Consider the following 25,600-nt stretch of genomic DNA (forward strand, 5'->3'; position numbering starts at 1 on the left):
ATTACGAAAATAACCGGGGCCAAAAGCCCTTACTGTACTGTGGGAGAACCAATGTCGCTCCAATGGTCGTTGGTGTGCTAGTTCTAGTGAGAGAAGATGGAAGATTAAGATGATAACATGTATAATAATGTGGTCTTGCTATACCACCTATATCTATGTCAATTCTGAAACCGATATAGAAAGTCTTTTGTAATTGGCACAAAAGGGCTTTCTTGCATTAGTGAACCTTATGTTCACAATTACATTGATTTGAAAAACTAATTGTTGGTTTTAAGGAGCTAGCTGCTTCTACTGACTTTAAACTCATTTTTGAGCCATTGATTATGATTTTAATGTGGTACCTATTGTTGACATTGATACAATTGTTGTTGATTTTACAACCTGTGATGTTAATGCTAAACCTAATGCACACACTAATTTTATAATCGTGATGCTCTTAATGTTATACTTGTTTCACACACTAATTTTTACTAGGGCTGGGCAAAATAAACCAAACTGCATTGCACTACCAAAAATTGCACTGAACTAAAAAACTGTTCACATGAACTGCACTGAACTGAAAAACAATTCAGATCAACTAAACTAAAATGTTATTCTTAAAAATAAATTGGACTGAACTGCACTGCACTATAATATAAACTGAACTGAACTGTTATAAACTGAATTATTTTATGAACTGCACTACGTCAGAACTGAACTGCACTATTTTTGAACTGAATTGCACTAATTTTTAACTTAACTACACTGTTTTTGAACCGAATTGCACTGATTTTGAATAAACTTCACTATTTTTTAACTGAATTGTACTATTTTTGAACCGGATTGCATTGATTTTGAACTGAATTGCACTATTTTTAAACTTAATTACACTATTTTGAATCGATTTGCACTACGCAATAATAATCTAAAGTTTATAATTTGAAAGTGTTTAGGAAATAATACTTGAAATATGCATCATACTTCAATACACCAATTAACATTTTTATAATTTTTTTATTTATATTAAAGTTTTCCGTAACTTAAAATGTAATTAAAATATTAAAATTAATATAATAAATATAAATATCGGTATTAACTTATTTTTTATATTTTAAAATTTTATGTAATATTACTTTTTAGTTTTACGATGTTTATTATGTTGCGTCAAATTTTTTAAAAGGATTTATTTTTAAAAATTCTCAAAATTAATATTTTTTTAACATTTGTATTCATTACTATTTGTGTGAAAAATGTTCTAGAAATTTTATGAAGTTCTAAAATATATTTCGTGAAGCAACGAATTAATAACTTTTTATATTTTTTAAGAATTTTTTAAAATAAATTTTCTTTAAAAAAGTTGACGCCACATAATATACATTTTAAAACTAAAAGATAATATTACATAAGATTTTAAAATAAAAAATAGTACCATTATTTATATTTATTATACTAATTTCAATATTTAAGAATATAAATAAAAAATTATAAAAATGTTAGCTGTCACAAAATTTAATTTTTAAAATAATTTCTGTAAAATCATGACATAAAAATAACATTACATATTAAAATTCATTCAAAATAAAATAAGATCTTGAATTAATTTATAATTTTTTTAATAAATTAATTATAAATAAAATTATGAAAGAGAAAGAATAGAACGTAAGACACAAAATACATAAGTCCAATTCTTATCCTAATACCAATATTTTATTCGAGGTATTTTGCTCTTTCAATCTACTATAGTTCAATAATTAACTTAGTTAACTTAACATAAGTTTAGTTTCTTAAAACTGAACTATTTTATAATACAGTTCAATTACTATTATGAATAGTTTAGTATATTTTAGTTTAATATAGTACAATTAACTATAGTTTAGTATAGTTTAGTAAATTATGCTCAACCCTAATTTTTACCATATCCATGCTAAACATATTGAGCTCATTGTTGATTGTTGTTACCCATTCTTGTGTTCTTAATTCAAAGTTTAAAGAAATGTTTTTCAATGGTCTTAGTGTTGTCACTGATATTCTTAGAGTTAATCATTTTACATTTTACAGGCGTGTAGTGATTATTTGAAACAATTATTGAACTTATGTTATTTTTTACATCCTGTTGATGAAGATCAAAATGAAAAAGAATAATAAAAAATCTCATTGGTAAATGTGGTCAAATATAAAAGATTTGCATTTTGTACTCTTGAGTGGTATGTGTGAAGATCAAGATGAATAAGAATGAGAATGCAGACAAACTATTCATAAATTGTAGTCTTTTTATTTTGGAAAACAAGATACTTTTTAATTAATTGTAATTACATTTAATTATGAAAATATAGACAGCATTACAATATAGTTTTGAAATATTTGGACAAACTTTCATTATATATTATTAGAAGTGTTTAAATTAATAGTTTCAATTTTTTTATCTTATTTTATTTCTACTATTTTAGTAGATTACTTTGACTTATATTTTAAAATAAAATTATTAATATATCATTTAAAATAGGATTATCTAAATGAATAAACAAAACTAAAAATAATATTTTAAAATTGATTTAAATTGTTGAAATTTTATATTTCCACATTTGACAAAGTGTTGCCTATTTATGGTTTATTAATGATAACAATTTTGTTGAAACATTGTTTTTTTTTTTTTTGTTTTAGACCTTAATCAACACTTAAAAATGTGTTGTCTAAAACATTCGACCATATTTTCATAAATGTAGCTTAAGTAACCCAAAAAAGTAACGTGTTAAGATGACAACAAAAATGTTGCTTTTTTCGTCATATTTTAGACAACACTTTTGTCTTTCTAATTTTGCATATTAATGATTTTAAAATTTTATGGTCTAAACGAAAAAAATTGTTGCCTATAAAATAGGTTGAAGCCATTATGCAACGATTACAAATTTATTGTCAATTTGTTGTCCAATAAACAACAATCTTTTAGTTTTAAGTTGTAGTTTCTCGCTATTGTCTAAAAGATTTTTGTTGTAATGTGTTTTTCAAAACGAAAATGATATTTAGACATAAAAAGTGGACTCATTTTTGACACAGGGCCCACTAGGTATTTAATTTTTAATTTAAAGTTTAAAAAATATGGAAAACTAAATCAACGCACATGTGGGTCAAAATTTAAAGAGGGAAAATTGCTCTTCCAAATCCAAAAGCTACACCCGATTCTTCCATCACCACAACACACTCCTTCTTCGTTTTCTACCCATGGGTTCCTTCCATTGGAGAAAAACGCAAGCTTGATAAAATAACTTCACCGTTCCAGAGAGAGAACGACCACCATCGCCACCAAAATAGTGTTCGTCGAGTGGGTTGCCTTTGCCATTTATTTATTTTTTTCTTTAAGTACTGCAACTGGTGACCAAAATAACCAATATAACTCTATACTTTTATCATCACAACTCCCCACATGGGTCATAAGTAACTTAGGAGAATGTTTTTAATGGCCACCATCTAAAGTATGTGCTACTGAATTTATAGGTAATGGAAATCATTTTGTCTTATATTATGCTCACACTGAACATTTGGTGTTCACATTATATTTTTCTTTTCTTTAAGTACCGCAATTGATGACAAAATATCCAACATAACTCCATACTTTTACCATCACAACTCCCCCACATAGTTCATAATTAGGAGACTTTTTTTCATGGACAACATGCAAAGATTGCACTATTTAATTTAGTGGCAATGGAAATCGTTTTGTCTTATATTATGTTCACATTGAACATTTGGCGGTGACATTTAATGTTTTTGTTTTTTTAGGTACTGCAATTGATGAGCATAATAACCAATATACCAATATAACTTCCCACCTTTAACATCACAACTCCCCACATAGGTAATAAGTAACTTAAGAGGCTTTTTTTCATGGTCACCATCCAAAGAAGGTGTTATTACTACAATCGAAAATGATAGGGAAAACTGAACCAACTTGGATTTTTTTTTCATGGGCACCATCTAAAGAAGGAGCTATTGAATTTAGTGGCTATAGAAATTGTTTTGTCTTATCTTATGCCTACACTGAATATTTTGGTGGTGACATTTAATTTGTTTCTCTTTAAGTACTACAACTGATGACCAAAATAACCAACATAACTTCTCACTTTTACCATCACAACTCCCCACATGGGTCATAAGTAACGTAGGAGAATTTTCTACATGACCACCATCCAAAGTAGGTGCTACTGAATTTAGTGATAATGAGAATCATTTTGTCTTATATTATGCCCACACTGAACATTCGGTGTTGACATTATATTTTTTTTTTTTAAGTACCGCAATTGATGACAAAAATATCCAACATAACTCCCCACTTTTACCATCACAACTCCCCACATATGTCATAATTAACTTAGGAGACTTTTTTTCATGAACACCATCCAAAGAAGGTGCTAATGAATCTAATGGCAATGGAAATCGTTTTGTCTTATATTTTGTCCACACTGAATATTTAGTGGTGACATTTAATTTTTTTGTTTTTTTAAGTACTGCAACTGATGACCATAATAACCAACATAACTCCCGACTTTTACCATCACAACACCCCACATACATCATAAGTAACTCATGAGACTTTTTTTCATGGTCACCATCCAAAGAAGGTGTTATTACTGCAATCGAAAATGTTATTTAAGGCTACCAACACAAAACCTTCTCTTAGTCATTAATTTCCGCTTTTCGTATCTTCTCGTTCTACTCCATGGCAATGGCAACCCACTCGACGAACATTGCTTTGGTGGCGATGGTGGTCGTTCTCTCTCTGGAACGGTGAAGTTATTTTATCAAGCTTGCGTTTTTCTCCGATGTAAGGAACCCATGGGTAGAAAACGAAGAAGGAGTGTGCTGTGGTGATGGAAGAATCGGGTGTAGCTTTTGGATTTGGGAGAGCAATTTTCCCTCTTTAGATTTTGACTCACACGTGCGTTGATTCAGTTTTCCATGTTTTTAAACTTTAAATTAAAAATTAAATACTATGTGGGCCCTGTGTCAAAAATGAGTCCACTTTTTGTGTCTAAATATCATTTTCGTTTTCAAAATTTAAAATCTCAGTGTTTCTTTTTCACGAAAACAAAAAAAAAACAATATCATTCAGATTTTGCACCACAGCATTTATTGAAGAAAAGCTACATAATCCTGTTTTACGCGGATTCGTGTGTAAATTATTATCGCAACTAACAAAGAAAACACGTATGGTTCAGTTTCATAGGAAAAACCGATGAAGTTATGTCTCTTACTCGTAAAAATACAAGACAGAGACAAAGAAGAAACGACCAAGGAATGCATTAAAGAACCCATTAATGGCTTATAAAGTATATGAAAGCAAAGTGAGTTATAGAGAGGGTAAGAAAATTAGAGAGATTGCCGCACCAACTCTCGTCTAACTAGATACACGGAAGGCTATATAATCCCTCTTTTTCTTTTCTTATTGCAAAGTCATCAACATTTTCCTACGTGACATCACTGGATTCGTTCTGTTGCTGCTACGATTTTGATAACCAACATCTAACATAAGTTGAAAATGGATCGATCGGGGATAATAATTATAATAACTAATAAGTATGATAATTTCACATTTTGAATCTCAAATCCACGTTTCAAAGCTTATATATATATATAACTAATTCAGGTTTTTCATGCTCTCAAACTAAACTGTCATTGTATATATAATTTCTCACAACCTTTATTATCTTTTCAACATTGCCATGTTCCTGCTTTAATCAAGTGCAACCTAGCTATAATTTGAACACTCACTAGAAGTTGATGTTGTGAATCCTTATTGTAGAAAATGTTACTGACGCATTAGAATTATGATGATGAAGTCACAGAACTGCACAGTAACAGAAAAATTTTTAGGGTTTTAAAAGGATCAATTCAAACTAATAACACTACAGGTTGGTTTAAAAGTAGTTTATTACTTCTGCAGTAACCAACCACTAATGGGTTGACGAAGGTTTTATATGTAATTTTACCTAAGAAAATGCAGAGTTGTTTTAGGTAAATGATGAGTTTTAAACTCTACTAATTTAAACCTTGTGGGTCACAAACAAACCATATATTCGCCCTATAAATAGAAAGCATCCACCCTATCCTAGATTTGAATTTGAAAGAAGTGACTAAGTTTCCCTTCTTGGAAGGAGAAGACAAAGAAGAAATACCATAAAATCATAGAGATGGGAAGATCTCCTTGCTGTGATGAAAGTGGTTTGAAGAAGGGTCCTTGGACAACCGAGGAAGATCAGAAGCTTGTTAACCACATTCAAAAATATGGTCATGCAAGCTGGAGGGCACTTCCAAAACTTGCAGGTAACTAATAATACTATAAAGATTTTTAATGCATTGATCACAGTGTCAAGAAAAGAAACTCATAACAAATAGTTTCTCTTTTTCATGTTTTCTAACATAATAAACTCATAACAGGACTCAACAGGTGTGGCAAAAGTTGCAGGTTAAGGTGGACGAACTACTTGAGACCTGACATTAAAAGAGGAAAGTTTTCCAAAGAGGAAGAACAAACAATTCTTGATCTCCATGCCATCCTCGGAAACAAGTACTTTATTCACACCTCTTATGGCATTTATTAATATCAATATCTTCTTATGGATAATTTTTTGTATTTTCCATTAATTTATATAACATCATCACTGTATTGACTCCATAAATTCGCATTAGAAAAGCATTTTTTATGCATTATATGAATAATATTTGATTGTTTTGAAGTTTATGTAACTCAATTTTTGTTTTTCTCCATTCCACTAGATGGTCCGCAATAGCAAGTCACATACCTGGTAGGACAGATAATGAAATAAAGAATTTTTGGAACACTCATCTGAAGAAGAAGCTGATTCAAATGGGTTATGATCCAATGACACACCAGCCTCGAACTGATGATGTTCTCACAGGCTTGTCTCATCTCATAGCACTGGCTAACCTGAAACAACTTTTGGACAATCAGCATCAACCATGGGAACAGAACCTTGCAAGGCTTCAACAAGAGGCCATCCAATTAGCCACCCTCCAAAGCTTACAACAACACCTCCTGCACCCACAATTCACTGAGGCAGATCTTAACTCAGTTAATAGCATGACAAACAGTACCTTCATGATGAACCACGACAACGACAACGTCAATGTTTCAAATGATACCAGTGCTATGTCATGTAATGGAATTGGCAGAGTCCAATTGGCTAATGATTCCACCCCTTTCTCTCACATGCCTGAGTTGAAAACACCACCTTCTTCTTCTGTTGAATTGAGTGATAAGGACATGGTTCAATTACATCAAGGAGAAAATTACCCTAATTCTCCGTGGCTTTTTTCGTGTTCTAGCACTACCCCTTCTTCTCCTTCTTCCCATGTTGTTCCACCAGTGACGTCGGAGGTTTCATTCACTAATGTGGACGATAATTGCACCGTTTGGCCAGAGATCCTGCTAGAGGACCCTTTGTTCAGAATGATTTCCTAGTTTCAGATTACTCCGTGTAATGTCACAGACTGGAATACAGTGCTATAGTCATAATTTTTTTAATATCGATGTGTGTTTGTTTACATGCATATACCTTGTACTCTCTTTTATAAATTTTTATTTATTTTTTCATGAATGCATAAAATGTCTCTGGTTGCTTTGTCTTTCAGGTATAATCTACTTTTCAGTCTAATATATAAAGAGAGAAGGAACGAAGTGATCATTCTATTCAGAATCAGAGAATAAATGAAAAATAAAATTATTAAGTGCAATCTAAGTTAATCTATATTTCTAGACTAATTTGCATCGTTTCTTATATTTTTATCAGGATTCAAATCTACATTCTCATATGCTAAGTTTTCTAAATGTGTCAATCATTTACTAATAACAATAAGAATGATTATTAGGAAATTCATTTTCTTTCATCTTTTGGCATCCAACAGATAAACATTCAAAGTGACGAAAGATGATTTCCAAGGAACCCAGTAGATAGAATTCTCAACTACACCAACGTCTTCCTTGGATGGTTTAACTATAAGTTGTAAAAAATATTTTCGAGCTTATCATATTAACACTCTACCCTCTTCAATTTAATTTAATCATATATATAAATTGAAAATTATTTGAACCCTACAGTATTTTTCTGATTTTCTAAAATGTGCTATATAATTTTCTAGGTAAAAATTTTATTATATCGATGAAGACAAAAAAAATTAGCAGGTTAAGCTAGTGGACTTTTGAATGTAGTTAATTAAGAAATACTTACTGAAAGTAATATGTGCAACATGGGTTCAACCAATAGAAATGAAAGGTATACGGATATGTTTTCTACAGAGCAGGTAGATCATACTATTCCTTTTCTAACAAGGGAGACAAAAATTTTCTTACTAAAGACACCAAATCATACTAATCAAAGTCGTTGCCTCGTGTAATTGTGGTGACTATCAAAGAATGCCTTTGGAGATTCTACCCTAACAATCCAAATTGGACTCCAACATTAATATATATATTCAAAAATAAAAACATACAAAGGAGGGTTAAATATGTTTTTGTCCCTCAAGTTTAAGTGAATTTTGGAATTAATCATTCTTCGAAACTTTATACTAATTTAGTTCTTCATCTTTAGACATACATCAATTTAGTCCTTCTTATCAAATTTATGAAGTTTATTTAACATTTTAAGCACATTTTATGATAATATTTGATTAACATTGAAGAGAGAAGGTGTCAAACGATATAAACAATTCAAATATTATTATGAAATGCGCTTGAAACGTCAGATAAACTTAATGAAATTTGGTTAAAAGGATTAAATTCATGTATTTTTAAAGATGAATGACTAAATTGGTTAAAAATTTTGAAGATGGACTAATTTCAAATTTTACTAAAACTTGTAGAACAAAAACATATTTAACCCTAAAAAGAATAATGTATATTTATGGTTCTTTAAAAATCTGAAAATCCTCACAATTTAGAATTGTGCGTACAGAGGACCTGCTTGCACAAGTCATTCATACTGGCCTAATTGTAATGATATTCATTTGATAAGTTTATAAACAAATATAAAAGAAATCAAATAAATGATATCATATAGGAGCAATATTATTGGAGATAAGTATTGGTTCGAATATTGAATAGCACTTTATAAGGAAACAAATTTAAGGTATACATGCTCTAGTCTAAAATTAATTTGGCTGTGCAAAATTGTCATTTTCATTGTTATAATAGAAATTTACTCAAAAACCACGTTTAAAGTCAAAGCATGTCATTTGTTAAAGTATCAAGACATAGGGTTAAACAATAAGTTATTTGAAAAAGATGTCAACGAACCTAATCCGACACCTTTGGTTGCTTAATAGCATAGCTATTACGTAACTTTCCACTGACTCCATTTTTTTCGTTTCTTTTAGTAATTTATGGTTAGTTGTGGTCTAAGATTTATATAAGTTTGAACCAAGAACTAAGAAAACCATTTAAAAAATAAGTCATTTTTATTTTTACATTTAATAACTGACCATGAGCATGAGCAAAAGATGCATCTGAATTTTATTTTACGGATTGTAACCGTATTGAGAAGCTTGTCCTGTATTGGTATCATCAAATCATGTGTGGTGAAAATGTTCTCATTTAATAGGAAGAGTGTTTAAAATATAAGCACCACATTTCATCTTTTATTGCATAAGCCTTTTAATAAGGTCTTAAAGAGTCATGAAAGAGTTTCTTAACACTAATTTTTAAATGTCACCCATATGTAAAAGTTAAAAATAAGGTTTAATTGTTTCTTATCTTAATATTTAATGGAATTGTTCATTTTTATTTTTAAATTTATTTTATTTCTAATTTAACCCTTATTTCACTAGTAAAAAAATTGATGACAACTTATTATGATAATTATAACTCACACTGTAATAAATGAACTGGTGATAAAATTGTAAATATAATAATTATACAGTGTTACTGATTTGTCATTGTTGTGAAGAATGTTTTGATTATTGCAAAAAGGGCTAGTTGAATAATAAGAACATAACTGTTTTTCTTTGCCAAGAGCAATTTGATCTTTCATTGGGAATGTCTACCAAAAGTGGGGAGCAATTGGATAAGGTTGGTGGCAGTAATTACTGATTTGCTATAATATGTAGGTTGTGTTCTAGAACTCATTTTATCTTCTTTATGAGGTTAGGGTCTATTTTATATATATTTTTTATGTTAAATTATTCTTTTGGTCCTTCTATTTGTTATGAAATTTTAATTTGGTCTTCAAGTTTTTCGTTGTTTCAATTTGGTCCTCATTTTTTTAAAAATGACTCAATTTGGTCCTCACCGTTAACTTTGATTAGACATTGTTAAAGTCAACGTCACGTGTCAATTTCTGATTTTTTTGAATTTTTTTAATATTTTTTTATTTTTTTATTTTTTATTTTTTTGAATTATTTTTAAATTTTTTAAAGTTTTGACACGTGTCACTTCATAATAATGTCACGTGTCAAAGTGACTCAATTTGATCTTGTATTTGTTTTTAGTTTCAATTTAGTCCCAATTTTTGTAAAAATGAAGTAATATTGTCCTTTCTTAAATTGACACTAAATTTAATTTTTTATAAATTTTATGGTGATATTCTTACTAAAATTAACGTTTTTATTAAATATTTCTATAAATATTTTAAATTAACTTTGAATTCTACACAAAACATTAGACTTTGGTTTTATTTTGAACTTGAAATTTAGTTCCTAAACTTATGAGTGACAAGTTATTTGATTTTTAATCTTCACCAAGTTTGTATAATATGACACTTGATGCCTTTATATATGATGACAAAATTATTAATTTTTGAAATTAAGTTTGGAGTTTAACTTTGTTTAATAATAAAACGAAAAAAAAACTCATTTAAAAATATTTCTACAAATATTTAATAAAAACGTTAATTTTATTAAGAATATCATCATAAGTTGTATACAAAGATGAAATTGAGTGTCAATCTAAGGAGAGACAATATTGCTTCATTTTTACAAAAAATGGGACTAAATTGAAACTAAAAACAAATATAGAGACCAAATTGAGTCACTTTGACATGTGAAATATTGTGAAGTGACATGTGTCAAAAAAATTTAAAAAAAAATTTAAAAATTAAAAATAAATCAAAAAAACCAAAAATTGACACTGACGTTGACTTTAACACCATTTGGTCAAAGTTAACGGTGATGACTAAATTTACTCATTTTTAAGAAAATGAGAACCAAATCGAGATAACGAAAAACTTGGAATCAAACTGAAATTTCATGACAAATAGAGAGAGCAAAAGAGTAATTTAACCTATTTCTTAATATACAAGAGTGCCTGATCATCATAAATTCCCAAGGTTCTTAGTTTTCAATTCAAATGTTCAGTATTTGACTAAGCAACTAACCTTTAATTATTTTAGAGAACTAATATTTGCAATTGGATTAATAGAAAAAACCTTATCATATGCTTCATAATGGTAATTTATAAGATTATGGTCACTTGACTGGCTAGAGAAATGTAGTATTGGGGGTTGTGGTTGATTGTGCTAATCACATTATTAAGTTGTGTTTAACAATGTTAAGTCTAACAGCAGGCACAATAATTCTTGCAGATGTACTATTTCAAGAGAAAATATTAATAACACTATATGGTAATAACAACGCATCTACTAGTTTTGTGAAAAAATTGGGAGACAACATGTTCAGACCTAGGTTTTGATACCTAATTTGTTACACCAAATGCTAATTCGATCTAGTTTCATATTATACATTTTTATATCAATTTTCTAACTTAAAATTTACATTCTCATAAAGATGAAAGCTTTAAACTATACTTTTAAATTTGATTAGTGGTTTATTAGCTAGTAATAGGAAAGAACTAGAATACTACCATTTTTACTAGTCCATATCTCTATTACCTTCTCCTATCATTACATAAGGACTTTCACTATTCTTATACTCTCCAATGCACATTGATACAAGTCCTAATTAATAGAAATGTTTAGAAATGAGATATTAATTTCTTTAATTCTTAGGATTTTTAATTGCTTAGCAACATATAATATAACTAGATAATGAACATATAGGACTACTTCTTTAGCTTCCAAAGAGAGTACGGAATCACGAAACCTACCACCATACTACTCTCACATGAGACAAATAAAGGAAGATAAATAAAACACAACATTTAGTCTCATATCACTCACTTATGTTTCTTTCAACTCCATCTCTCTATTTTATAAATATTGAAATGGATAGTTTAACCAATAAGGGGAGGGAGGCGTTAAAAGTATTGCAAAATCATACACTTTCAACTGATTAAAACAAAAAATAATAGATTAATCTGTTCTTGGAAATTATGCAAAAATGCGAAATGCACAAAACTCACCCAAACAACATATTTTCTCAACCAAGATACGTTCCAATCAATATATCTAACTTAGTTATATTACCATATAACGAGAAAATACATACACACCTTACAAAGATTAGTTTAATTGATTTTCTTGAGATTTAGATGATGAACAAGATAAGAGAAAGAGGATCACATAATGATTTTTATACTGATTCACTCAATAACTGAACTACATCTAGTTTATCAAGACAACCAGAGCTTGATCATGCACTATATCAAAAGTTTTACATTTCTCTAAAACAAAACCATCAAGATTGTAATTTTGCAATTTTTTATTTTATAGTTTTATAATTTTATTGTTTTATAATTTTGTAATTTTACTTTTTAATTTTGTAATTTTGGATTTTATAATTTTATAATTTGTAATTATCTTAATTTTATAATGCTAGAATCTTATAAATTTATAATTTTATAAATTCTATTTTATAATTTCATAATTTTATAATTTCATAATTTCATAATTTTATAATTTTATAAATCTACTTTTATAATTTATAATTTTTTTCTTTTGTATATAGTTTTAGTTTCTTTTAAGAATAATTTTCATTAAATACTATTAAATCTTAAAGAGATCTTATATTATTATTAAAAAAAAAATTATATGATGAAATTTAAGCAGATGGCAATATATAACATTATATAATTAAAGAAAAACCTAACAAAAGAAATTAAATTGATTTTTTTTAATATTATTGCTCTTAATCACAAAATTTAATAGAAATTAAATAAAAAATTTTCAAATTTATTTGAGACTCAACATATAATTAAACTAATTTAAAATATATTTATGTTAAATATTAAAAGGTAAGAGTTTATATGTATCAAACAAATCGTTATAAGGAAAAAATATACTAAAAATATTAAAAAGGAAAAACCTATTTTTTAATTTGATAGATTATATATATATATATATATATATATATATATATATATATATATATATATATATATATATATATATATATATATATATATGAAAGAAGTTGTTAAAAAGAGTTATTTATTTTTGAAGGAGCGTTCACTCTAGTTTAAAATAGGTGAATAGAAAGAAACATTATCTTTTTTTGATAATATTTTTTTTGACAAACTTAATAATGTTTTTTAAAATGGAATTAAAATAGATTAAATTTTTATTTTTTAATTAAAATAAAGTAATAAAATAATTTTTTTATCTAGGAAAGTTTGTCAAAACTTTGTAAAAAAAGTTGTCAACCTATAACCTATAATAGCTCGAATAGAAATTGGTGCACTCACATACATTAGAAATTGGTGGACTCATTAAAATTTTTTTTCCGACTTCCGTCCCTCCCAAAATTCTTCACATATTTGTTAGCTTTTGAGATAATCATTAGAGAGAACCATTTTTTCTTCAAACCACATTTAGCAACGACAACCGTCATGTCTCAACCACCACAGAGAAAGCCATGTTCTACGGCGGCGGCGGGGAAAGTTGACGATTGGAGATGCTTCAAAGAGTTAGGGTTGCTGGATGAGGCAGTCACGCAGAAGAAGGACCGTGAAGCGCTTACGGAGAAGATCTCCGCTCTCCAAACAGAGGTACGTTGATTATGCAATTAAACGATTCTCTTTCCTTTCTTATGTAACAATTCTTCTTTAAATTATTCTTATTTAAACTAGGACTTGCTTGGATTATAGTTATACCTGTTTTTAAGAGCTTCTCTGCTGGAAATCACTTGTTATCACTGATGTTTGTTAATCGAATACCTATTTTGTTGCTTTCGTTTTTTTTTTATAGCTTGTTGACTACCAGTACAATATGGGCCTCCTCTTGATCGAGAACAAAAAATGGAGTTCAAAGTATGATCAACTGAGGCAAGAACTAGCTGAAACCGAGGAGATTCTCAAACGACAACAGTCAGGACATTTAATTGCATTATTTGATGCTGAGCAAAGGGAGAGATGTTTGAGGATAGCATTGAGCGTGGAGAGGAAGTGTGTGGCTGATGTATGTTTTGTTTCTATTTCAAGTGTATGATTCTCTTGAATTTGTCTGTACTTACTCACATTGCTCCATTTCTGAAGATGTTGTGTTTCTTTTACTTTGGTTAGTTTTGGAAGAGCTGATCGTAGATTAGGATTTAACTTTTTCTTTTGTCTCACCTCACCTTCCCCTTAATTTTAGGTATTGAAAATCACAATTTTATCTACTTTTATTTTCCGTCTTTTCTAATTTTTGCAAACTTTCACTTTATCTTCAGCAGATTTCTTGCTTTCAAAGAATTGTATAAGAAAGAGAGAAGACAGGAAGTTGACATTTTCTAATTATTAGTGAAAACAGAAATCACTTTCTTAAACCAGGTTTTAAATGTTTTAATGTGGTACATGTTACCTTTCCTTATTGCACTTCATGTTGTTCAATATTTCATCAGTTTATTTCAATACTTTTGCAGTGTTTTTTTTTTTTGGATTGCTGCTTGAGATATCTGTTTAGATGTTACTTCATTTTATGGTGATGTTGTGAAAATCGATCAATTGCAGCTTGAGAGAGCTCTGATGCAATGCAAGAAGACTATACACAAGTTCAGTATTCCTCACATACAAAGCTGAAGCAAATGCATTGGTTCTTGGATATGAGAAGTATTTCGTGATTGACAAGAGAATGCTTGATTCAATGGCTTAGATTTCTGAGATAAACAGAAAGAATGCAGAGGTGGATATCAAATTGCAAGAAGGGGATCCCAATATTTTCTATTAAGGCTTACATGTCAAGAAAACGAGAAATAATATCCTATGCCCTGATTCTGTCGTGGATATATTTTGTATGCCTTAAACAGTTTACGTTTTTCTTCTTCTTTTAGTGTGATTTGCAATTGCAAAGTTGTACAGTTTATTCTTCTCTGGCTTGGCCCTGTCAGACCCAATACTTCTGCATAAGTGTGCTTGGTATATAATCTCCATGCTTGAGCAGAGTAGTTGTCGAATTTCTTTCAATAAAGAGCACAAGTTAGATACACAGTAGTGGCCAATGGTATGGAAAGAAAGTTCAATCAACTATACCTGAAAACCAAGGATCAATCAAACCCAAGCCATACATGACTTGTTGAGGAAAACATTAATTGTTGGCCATGATCTGACAGTACTTTGTGATGCATATATGCATGAGTTAGGATTAGTTTACACAAGATGTAAAACTTAATTAAACTAAATGCTCAATATTTTTTTATAGAAGGAAAATTTAACCGGTTCTTCTGTTGAAATTTGTTATATTCTCTTAATGACTCTGCTTATTAAATTTCTAATAGTGAAAAACTACATATTTTTAAATATTATATTGTCTATTAAAATTAAGTTATGCAATAAATTATTAAATAATTTTGAAATCATATAAAATTTTCTATTCATTCATGATCTGAAATTAATAATAAGAATATGAAATTTAACCGTAGGGACTGATTAAGTTTCATTGTGCAAAAAGTTGACCAAGATGGAATTTGATTTTACTTTTAGATCCTAACTATATATATGAATTATACTTTGCAAGTTTGCAACAACTAAAAATATTAAAATCTTGAGTTTCTTTTGCTTACACAATGTGATGCCAAAGCCCACTTTTTGGATAAAGTGGAAAGGTCAAAACCAGAAGAACATGAGAGACCAATATTTTTTTACGCACATAGCACGATTTCCCTTTATTTTCACTCACATAAAACACTGCACATAAATTATACACAAGTAGCACAGTTTGTGTTTGACTTTGGAAATTCAGTCCCAAGAACCCGAATTCCATCAGTCATGTTGCATTTTTTTTTTTAATTCCCATCAGAATTCGGTTCCAGATATGAATTCTAAACTGTTTTTTTAAATGAATTAGAATTAGAATTTTTGAAATTCTTTTAAAAAATAGTTTTAGGTGTTATTATTTTATTTTCGTTTTTTCAAAAAATGATTGAATTAGAGGTTAAAAAAATTTTAAAAAAAAATTAGTATTATGTTTTTAGTTATTTTAGGTGTTTTTTAGAAAAATAAAAAAATAAATGTTATTTATTTTCTTTTTGAATTTGTTGACTTAAAAATAGATACAATATTGTGTATTAAGTTATTTTATGTGTAATTTGAAAATATAAAAGTTAATTTTATTTTTTTTAATTTGTTGAGTAAATTTTTTTATAATAGTGATTTTGGAAAAAGAAAATTATGAACTATAATAGAGGTAACAAAAGTAAAAACAATTAAAGTATAATATTTGAGGTGGTGTTGTATTATTTATTTTTTTATGTTTATTGAATATTTAAAATTAAAAAAGTAAGTGGAAGTAGGAACTTATTTTTTATTTATATTTTTGTATTTTGATTTCTTTATAAGAATTTATGATAAAGTGTTTATTTTTTTACATAAATAAATAATGTAAAATTTATAAAGTATAATTGAACATAAAATATATTTATTTAATGAAAATAATAAATTTGTTCAGTCCCATTATTAGAAAATAATTTGTTCGTATAATTATATTTGTAGCGTACACTAACGGAGCCACGCTGCAAGTTATTTTAGGTGTAATTTGAAAATATAAAAGTCAATTTAATTTAAAATTTTCTTTCATAATTTGTGTAGTATTAATTATTTTTCATAGATGTTTATAAATATTGAAATTATAGTTTTCTTTTAATTTTGGGTAATTTTTAAAAATTGTATATTATAAACATTTCAAATTTTTAAAAATAATTTAAAAATGAAGGAAATAACTAAAATAATTTAAAAATGAAGGAAATAACTAAAATAATTTAAAACCATTTCATTATTGTATTTAAATAATTTTGTTATTTGTTTTTGGTTTGTGTAAAATAATTAATATAAGACCCACTTTATTTTCTGTCCTTATTTTTAAAGGTCCACCCTAATTAGTTGGGCCTAAAGGCTAGTCCATAGGGTGTCAAGGCCCCTAAAGCAGCCAAGGTCCTTCATTCTGCACTCACTTGCCAAAATCAATGCTTTCACCCTTACCTTTCCTCTTCATAGAAACTCTGCTAGGGCTTAGTACCACCATGGTGAAGCTAGTTCGAACTCATTCCTTCTTCACGTAAGTTATCCCTCATCTCATACTTCCATTTTTTTCTAGCATTGTTGTCTTAGTTCCAACAAGGGTCCCTCTTGGTAACCTTTTGTTTTCCTCTGTTCTACCATTTTTTCCAGCTTAGTAAGTTGTTCCCAGAGTTGTGGTGCTTATTGTTTGGGTATACGAGTCTTTTGGCTAGCTCTTTCTAGGTAAGGGAAGCTAGGATTTTTTTATGCTTTTATAAATAATGTGCCTGTTTTGGTTCTGTTGGGTGCTCTTGATGATTTGATGTGCTTTTGATGGTGTGAAAATAATTTGTGTATTGTTTATGAATGGACTTTTGGCTTTGCATGCCTGAGAGCATGTGAGATCTGATATGCTTACCTAAGCGAGCTGTTTCTCGCCCAAACGGAAAACTCTCCCCTAAGCGAGGAGCTCTCGCCTAAGCGAGCATGGCAGTAACTCGCCCCCTTTAGTTTCGAGTGCTCGCCTGAGCGAAGGCCTCTCGCTTGAGCGAGATGGGCTAGCTTGAGCGAGAACTCGAAGTACTCTCTGTTTTCAATCTCGCTTAAGCGAAAGCTTTTCGCTTGAGCGAGACACCCCTGTCACCTGAGCGGGAGCTCCTTAGCTTGAGCGAGAGCTCCTTAGCTTGAGCGAGATTGACAACACAATTGTTTAAATGTTTGTATGCTCCCATGATTGATTTGTTCACCCTTATAAAGCGTGAAATATGATGCCAACGTTTTATACAACGTGCTTGTGTTTTCTTAAATTTTTGTTGTTTGGGATTTTGTGTTTTACATGTTGAAACTAGTGAAAATCTTTCAGTTTAGCTTAAGCGAGAGATTTTAGCTTAAGCGTGATCATTCTAGCTTAAGCGAGAGTTTCTAGCTTAAGCGAGATCAGTCTAGCTTAAGCGAGAATTTCTAGCTTAAGCGAGATCAGTCTAGCTTAAGCAAGAATTTATAGCTTAAGCGAGACCAGTCTAGCTTAATGAGATCAGTCTAGCTTAGGCGAAAATTGCTGCAGAATTTTAATTCCTTACTTTAACTTGAACTTGTGGATTGATTCAATTACTTTTAAAAGCATGAATTGGGTGAATGGGTATGAGTAGAATTGTTTATGGTCTGTGATTGATAAGTTTAACATGACCTTGGCATGTGACTTGTATGAGATGGTTGGTAATCAAAGTGGCACGGTGTCGGTATGAATTACACTTCTATATTCATGGATTGGGAAGGATGATTTGGAATGGATTCAACATGGAACATGTTTGAGGATTGATTATAAAGGTTGGCATGAGATTTATAAGCATGATAAATATTACATGATTGTTTGAATATGATTGTTATGTTGTCAGTACGTAATTTCGTGAGCCTCTAAGTGAGACCTCATGGTGGTGCTTCAATGGTCGGGACGTAATTCCATGACCCCTGTTAGTGGGAGTTCATGGTGGTGCCCCATCTATATAATTTGGTAAGGATTCAAGGTAAGGTTGCATCTTGACACTCTAAAGAGTCAGGTAGTCTCACTTAGAACGGACTGACTCTTGTGGTGGGAGTAGCAGGAGGCCTGAAACTCATTATATGTGAGCAAGGCTACAAGAAGACTACTTCTAATCATTGTGTCTTTATTAAAATTTTTTTTTATGATGACCTTATTATCTTGTTATTATATGTTGATGACATGCTTATTGTTGGGAAAGATGTTTCCAAAATTAACAGGTTGAAGAAGCAATTGGGCAAGTCATTTGCTATGAAGGACTTAGGAGCTGCTAAACAGATTCTTGAAATAATAATCATTAGAGACAGAAAAGAAAAAAAAGCTTTAGCTATCACATGAACATTATATTAAAAGGGTGTTGTAGAGATTCCAAATGGAAAATGTGAAAGTCGTAAGCACTCCTCTTGCTACTCATTATAAACTAAGTGTAATAGAGTCCTTCAAATGAAGTTGAGAAGGCATATATAAGCAGAGTTACTTATGCGTCTGCGGTGAGCAGTTTAATGTATGTGTGTGCACGAGACCAGATATTGCACATGTTGTTGGTATAGTCAATCGGTTTTGTCAAACCCAGGTAGAGAGCATTGGAATGTTGTGAAATGGATTTTGAGATATCTTCATGGTATTATTGATATGAAGCTTTGTTTTGGAGGTGATAAGCCTAATTTGGTGCGATACTCAGATTTAAATATGGTTGGAGACATTGATTCCAAGAAGTCAACCTCGAGCTATTTGATTAATTTTGCAGGGGGCTATGACTTGACAATCAAGACCGCAAAGGTGTGTAGCATTGTCTACTATAAAGGCAGAGTTCATTGCCATTACTGAAGCATGCAAGGAGTTGCTATGGTTGAAGAAATTCTTGCAGGAGCTTAGTTTTGTGTAAGATAACTATCCATTATTTGTTGATAGTCAAAGTGCTATCCATCTTGGTAAGAATCCAACTTTCCATTCTAGATCCGAACATATTGATGTGAGTACGTGATGCTTTGGATGCTAAGTTGTTGGCGTTGGAAAAAGTTCATACAGATGATAATGGTGCTGATATGATGACTAAAGCGTTGCCAAGAGGGACGTTTAAAGTTTTTTGTGAGATCGTCGATTTAGCAGTTATCTTCACATAGTTGTGAGGGGGGATTTGTTGGGTATTGGGCTCCTTTCCTGTGAGGAGAAAATGCCCAAAACTTGAGAAGTCCATGTCTCACCTAACCTAGTGGAGAGGGGCTGCAAAATAAGAAGAGAGACAAAACAATAGAGTTGATCATAGTGAAGCTATTTTTTTGGTTTGGACGACTTGTGATTTTTACTCTTGATTTGAGAAGTTTTTCACATTAAAATTTTGATATATTTATTTGTGATTGTGGTGATTTATTATTGCTGCTCTTTGCTATTTGATAGTTGTTCCTCATATGTTTTTGCAAGTTAAGAGAAATTATATTCACTACTTTATCTAGTGTATTATTTGTGTTGTTGTTTTTCCTTCGGTTAGTCAGTAGTTATTACTAAATAACTTGTTTTTGTGGGACAATATGTGTACACCTTGAACTGCAAAATGGTCATGTTCTATTACATGGGAAATCTAGTACCTTAATTTAATTATTCGTGAATCACATTGTTTAACGTAGTGTGCCTGCCTAGGGAAATTAAAGCACATAGTTTTTTCTCGTTGATTGAATGGTGGTAGACAGACGCAAAACACAGAAAGCTTCAATTCCACGTTATCACGAGTAACACCATCTCTGTTGTCAACCCTTTCTGAACTCTCTCCTATCCCAAGAATGGTGGCACTACGTGGTGTTTTAACCTCTCTGCAATTCTAATGCCACTGTTCGATACATTCTCTGGACCACCGATTCACATAGAAATTCTCAAACCTTCTTAAAACTTTTGTTCCTGATATCCACGACTATTATTTACTTAATGTTTTTTCCATTTTTATAAATATGGTATTTGTTTTCCTGTTAGGCACTCAAAAAAAAATATTCCATTAATTTTAAAGAATTAGATGCTAATAATTCAGTATTAAATAATGACAAAAATAAATTTTAGAATTGATAGAACCAAATTTAATGATTTCTTTTTTGCTAGACCAACAGAGAACACATATAAAGACTACAAAATATACATCTATCGATGCTTGGAGTGGGGATTCATTGAAGTTGTAATTATTGGGATTGAGAAATAGTTTTAGTTCCCAAGCATTTGAAATATTTGAACGTTCAACAAGGACTAGTTGTTGCACGATAGCTTCTAAAAGTTGCCCTTGAATTTTATAGGTATATGAATAATTTAAATTTGATCACATGGATTTAGTTCGTTGTATTAAGGAATTGTTGGTTAATTTTGACTTGGGTTTTCCTTCACTTCCTATAAATGAAAACTTACCCTTTGGAACTGATTTCTCTTTTACGCAATTTCATTTTAAGGTAAAGCTTTACCTTCCGAAAGGAATAGCATTACTTATACAAGTTATATCAGAGACTGTGATGGTGCTAATCAAGAACACTGCAGCTTGTGTTGTGTTTGTATTTCTTTGTGCTGCCTGGTTCTCCACTGCACGGTTGAACCCTAAAGGTATTTCTTTCATTTGGTGTATATATGTTTCTATTATTATTTGTGACAAATTTCTTCCATTACAAAAAAAATCGCTTCAGACAACAACACAAAATTATAAGTTAAATCAGAAAAATCGTTGGCTAAAGTTTAGACAACAATTTTTTAAGTGTAGTCTAGGTGAACATAGTTAATAGGCCACGTTTTTCAGTACGACAACAATTTTTAAATCGTTGCTTAAAATTTTCATAAAAGACAACGGTTTTGATGTACATATTTTTCAAAACTTCACATTTTCAACGTTATAAGCTCTTGGCATTTTCAATCGGAGGGAAAAAATTCAAATATTTGCGTTTTTGGAACTAAGTTTTGCATTTTCAATCAAAAAAGGAGGGAGAAAATATTTCTAATCTAAAAGCTTTAATTTTTAGTGTATTTTAGACCACATTTTACTATGTTTAGACCACATTTTTATACATGCGGTGTCATTTAGTGTTATCTAAAGTCATTTTTTTTTATAGTGTTCACAATGATTTCTAAAGTAAAATTGAAGGAAAATGAAATTGATTTCTTGATATAATTAATGTATTTATAAATAAGTCAATTTTATTTTATTCTATTTTTTTATAAAATATTTTAAGACAAATAATCTTATGGTAAATATTGGCATATTCCATGTTTAGTAATGAAACAAATAGAAGTAAAGTAAAGGAAAGTAAAATTAATTTCCTGAGTTGTGATTAATTTATTTATAAATATGTTAAATTTCATTCTATTATTTTTATGTTCTTTTAGTAAAATGTTTTAGGATAAATAGTCTTACAAGTATTGAGATATTTAGTTTTCACTACAATAAAAGAAAACTACAACTTTTATACGATAACTTTAAATGGTATTTTTGTTTGAACTTCATTTCATATAGAATGGTTAGTTTCGTTTAATATACACATATGATAATTACTAAAAACTAAATTATGTTCTATTAACTTAATCACTAAAAATTCGTATAAAATTGATAAAACTAAAATTTTAGTAGTAAATTTGTAATTTTTTTCTTATTATATTAAAAGTGAAATATGTTTATTGTACTCAATCAATTGTTGATAAAAAAAATTTACTTAGAAGCTAAAAAAAAATCCTTTAATTATCATTTAACTTCTTTAACTTTTTATTTTTAATTTACACAAATTAATTTTAATTTATGCCAAAGTCAAATTTTCTTTTTATAAAGATTCTTATTGAGAAGCTCCTTCCACCAAGTCCTTAATTACTTTCTATAGATGATGAAATTAACATTGTTGGGAGAAATGTATTGACCACAAAATGGTGGAAAATGCAGGTGTTGCAGTTGATGAAATTCCGGATATAAAGGTAAATGAATATACATTTGAAATATGGGATGATATATTTCAAGGGAATGTTTGATAGCGTTTGAACCAAACTATTTAAGTCTATATATGATTGTAGATTTTTTTCATCAACAAAGAATAATATTTAAATTTATAATAGACTTGGAGTATTCTAACATTTACACAGAAATATGATACTAGATTATTTTTCTTTCCAAAAAAAAATATTATGTTAAGTATTTTTGTAGCTAAACGGTTTTATAAATAATTTTAGAAAATCATAAGAATAAAAATTAAAATTAGTTAATACAAAAATTAAAGAAAAAACAGTTTTTAAAGAAATTAATGTAAGAGAACTTTTATAATAAAGTTCCTTACTGACAAACTAATTTCAATTTCTGTGAATCTATTTTTAACATTTTCTTCTTGTTTTCAAAATTAAACCCCTACTAATTGGTTTCAAATCACAGTTAAAGTTGTTACTATATAAATTAAAAAAGAAAATGTGGCTCATGCAGTGGAAGTGCAGTAAGTAAATGAACCTGTAGTCTAGGAATGCAATTTAAAACCGTGTTAAGAGTTGATTTCATAAAGGATAACTTACCATTTCACAGACTAAAAAGCTTTATTTTTCTGCCATATATTTTGAATTTAACAGGCAAGTGTTGCAACTAGGGTTACGAAAAGTACTAGAGTGAAAAGCTTCGCAAAGCTTGATATGAATAAATATGGGAAGGTGAAGTGTTCTGCGATTCCTGAAGAAAAAAGAAATGGTAGAAGACGTTTGCCTTATGAGGTTAATGGGGGTCCCTTGGCTTTTACTGCTGCTTTTACTGCTGATTATTATCGACCAGTGCACCATCCACCTAAGAATAACAAATGAATTCTTAAACTTCATCCTCTTAATGGAACATATTTGGTTGTGTTTTTTTTTATTTTTATTTTTTATATATAATCATTTAGTGTTTCTTAATTTACTACATATATGAACTTATAGAAGTGGTTATGGTCTTCCATGTACTGTAAACAAACATGTTAAATGAGTTAAGTTAAAGAAGTATTTACGAATAACTGAGATGTATCACTCTCCTTTTCCTTCTCTAGCTGTTAAACTAGAATTTTGTTGTTCCGGTTATATAATTGTCTACGGAATATGATACATTTTTTTTTAAATTTTAATGAAAATTTTTGAAAATAAATGTAATTTTATTTGATGAGACTAAAGTAATATTTCCTCTAACTTTTTTTACACTTAAAAAACAATTTAAAATTGGAGTCAAGAAATAATAAATTATTTAAGTTTTAAACTTTAGAATGACTTGTAAATTATAGTGTTAAATAGTGTTCTTAGGTTTTAGAATATGAAATAAAGAAAGAAAAATATAAGGTGAAAGTAAAAAGGGAAATTGAAAAGTAACACTTTTAAATTTATTTTTGCAACTTTTCGTTATAGAAAATGTTTTTAATTTTTTTCTTAATTTTCGTTTTGTGCTATTACTGTTTTAAACGTAAGAAAGTTCAAGTAAATTGGATATAAGAAGGAGGTTAAATTGGATATAAGAAGGAGGTTAAATTGTGTGTCTAGAAATTTTGAAGAACTTTATCGGAAAACAACGTTCTCTTATTTGTTGTTTATGCAAAGAGAAGACAGATTTAGATTAGCGGTCTAAGAGGTGATGCGTTAAAAAGCCAGACTTAAACATTCTTTAGCCTTATACTCAAAACAGAGAAGACAAGCATATATGTATATAATTTTTTATTTGTTTTTTCAAATAAGTTCACGTTAGACATAAGTGTCATTACATATAGATACTATTAAAAAAATAAAAAATAAATAAGAAAAAAGAAAATAAAAACAAGGAAAGATTGCATCAAATCTATGATAAAAATGCATTGTATATATATAAGTGAATAATATCTATTATGAAAAAAACAACTAAATGGATAGATTACATATATTATTACCTATGATGTCATTCACGTAAAACATTCCAAATTTTGAACTTCATGTGCCTAAAAAAATGCAAACAACTAACAACATATTAGAGATTTGTCATTAGTCAACCCTCTCACTTTCTAAAAGGAGACTTCTAAAACTCATTAGTAATTTTTATAAGTCTTTGTTTTAGAGGATTTAGTGTCACTAGTACACGGCACATACTATATCATGTTTATAGAGCTTACTATGTCAGTTATTCTAGTGTCATAGTTGTAGACAATGTGGAAAATAAGTTTTTTCTATGATGTCTCGAATGACTTAGCATAAGTTGAGCTTGCTATGTTAAGTGTTCAAATATGCATCATAATAAGTCCAACTTACTATGACCTATATGTTAACACTTGACATAATAAGTTAACTTTGTTGGCAAAAGAAAAAGATGATGGAGATATTCTTCAAAAGTAAATTTTGATGATGATAAAAGAAAGTCCAAAGAAAGATAAAGATATTAGAAGATTTGTATTTTGCTTATGTATTTAATTAACATTTGTAATAAGTTATATATTAGTGAATAATTTATTTGTAGGACTTAGCCTAGAGAGTCACAAAACAACATGTACAAAGATCAATCAAGAAAAATTTTTTATTTCTCCAAAATGTTATGTGATAATCGATTATCACTAATGATAATCGATTATCCAACTAAAATCAAGTGTTCCAGAAATTTTTTTCTGATAATCGATTAATCACTATTGGTAATCAATTATCATAGTGAAAAATTGTTTTCAGAAAAGTTTCGTGATAATCAATTATCTCTTTCAATAATCAGTTATCAACGACAGTTGTAACTTGACTTTTCATATTGTTGACCT

The 25,600-nt window shown here is 29.3% G+C and overlaps 3 protein-coding genes across 4 annotated transcripts; all 3 read left to right on the forward strand.

Annotated features, from left to right (window-relative positions):
* The first annotated feature begins 6,106 nt into the window (after positions 1-6,106).
* Positions 6,107-7,589, forward strand: LOC114174062 (transcription factor MYB53-like). Its single transcript, XM_028058804.1, has 3 exons — positions 6,107-6,297; positions 6,412-6,541; positions 6,751-7,589. Exons 1-3 carry the CDS (start codon positions 6,165-6,167, stop codon positions 7,454-7,456), a joined length of 969 nt encoding a protein of 322 aa, XP_027914605.1. The 5' UTR covers positions 6,107-6,164; the 3' UTR covers positions 7,457-7,589.
* Positions 7,590-13,622: 6,033 nt separating this feature from the next.
* LOC114173099 (protein CROWDED NUCLEI 2-like) lies at positions 13,623-15,277 on the forward strand. Of its 2 annotated transcripts, none has more exons than XM_028057320.1 (3): positions 13,623-13,927; positions 14,127-14,360; positions 14,870-15,277. In XM_028057320.1, the coding sequence occupies exons 1-3, from the start codon at positions 13,769-13,771 to the stop codon at positions 14,936-14,938; spliced, it is 462 nt and encodes a 153-aa protein (XP_027913121.1). In that variant the 5' UTR covers positions 13,623-13,768; the 3' UTR covers positions 14,939-15,277. The 2 variants fall into 2 exon arrangements, with proteins under 2 accessions (XP_027913121.1, XP_027913122.1); XM_028057321.1 differs by having other exon boundaries at positions 14,127-14,336.
* A 6,030-nt stretch (positions 15,278-21,307) lies between these two features.
* On the forward strand, positions 21,308-23,827 carry LOC114166924. Its single transcript, XM_028051814.1, has 3 exons — positions 21,308-21,461; positions 22,780-22,811; positions 23,448-23,827. Exons 1-3 carry the CDS (start codon positions 21,374-21,376, stop codon positions 23,670-23,672), a joined length of 345 nt encoding a protein of 114 aa, XP_027907615.1. The 5' UTR covers positions 21,308-21,373; the 3' UTR covers positions 23,673-23,827.
* The last annotated feature ends 1,773 nt before the right edge of the window (positions 23,828-25,600 follow it).

The sequence above is a fragment of the Vigna unguiculata genome, chromosome 2 (assembly GCF_004118075.2).
Source record: "Vigna unguiculata cultivar IT97K-499-35 chromosome 2, ASM411807v1, whole genome shotgun sequence".
NCBI classification, from domain to species: Eukaryota; Viridiplantae; Streptophyta; class Magnoliopsida; order Fabales; family Fabaceae; genus Vigna; species Vigna unguiculata.

Coding starts and splice junctions, on each gene's coding strand:
- LOC114166924 (XM_028051814.1), top strand. CDS start 21,374: ATGGTGCTAATCAAGAACACTGCAGCTTGTGTTGTGTTTGTATTTCTT. Junction 21,462..22,779: donor TGCACGGTTGAACCCTAAAG/GTATTTCTTTCA, acceptor TGGAAAATGCAG/GTGTTGCAGTTGATGAAATT. Junction 22,812..23,447: donor ATGAAATTCCGGATATAAAG/GTAAATGAATAT, acceptor TGAATTTAACAG/GCAAGTGTTGCAACTAGGGT.
- LOC114174062 (XM_028058804.1), top strand. CDS start 6,165: ATGGGAAGATCTCCTTGCTGTGATGAAAGTGGTTTGAAGAAGGGTCCT. Junction 6,298..6,411: donor GGCACTTCCAAAACTTGCAG/GTAACTAATAAT, acceptor AACTCATAACAG/GACTCAACAGGTGTGGCAAA. Junction 6,542..6,750: donor CATGCCATCCTCGGAAACAA/GTACTTTATTCA, acceptor CCATTCCACTAG/ATGGTCCGCAATAGCAAGTC.
- LOC114173099 (XM_028057320.1), top strand. CDS start 13,769: ATGTCTCAACCACCACAGAGAAAGCCATGTTCTACGGCGGCGGCGGGG. Junction 13,928..14,126: donor TCTCCGCTCTCCAAACAGAG/GTACGTTGATTA, acceptor TTTTTTTTATAG/CTTGTTGACTACCAGTACAA. Junction 14,361..14,869: donor GTTTTGTTTCTATTTCAAGT/GTATGATTCTCT, acceptor GATCAATTGCAG/CTTGAGAGAGCTCTGATGCA.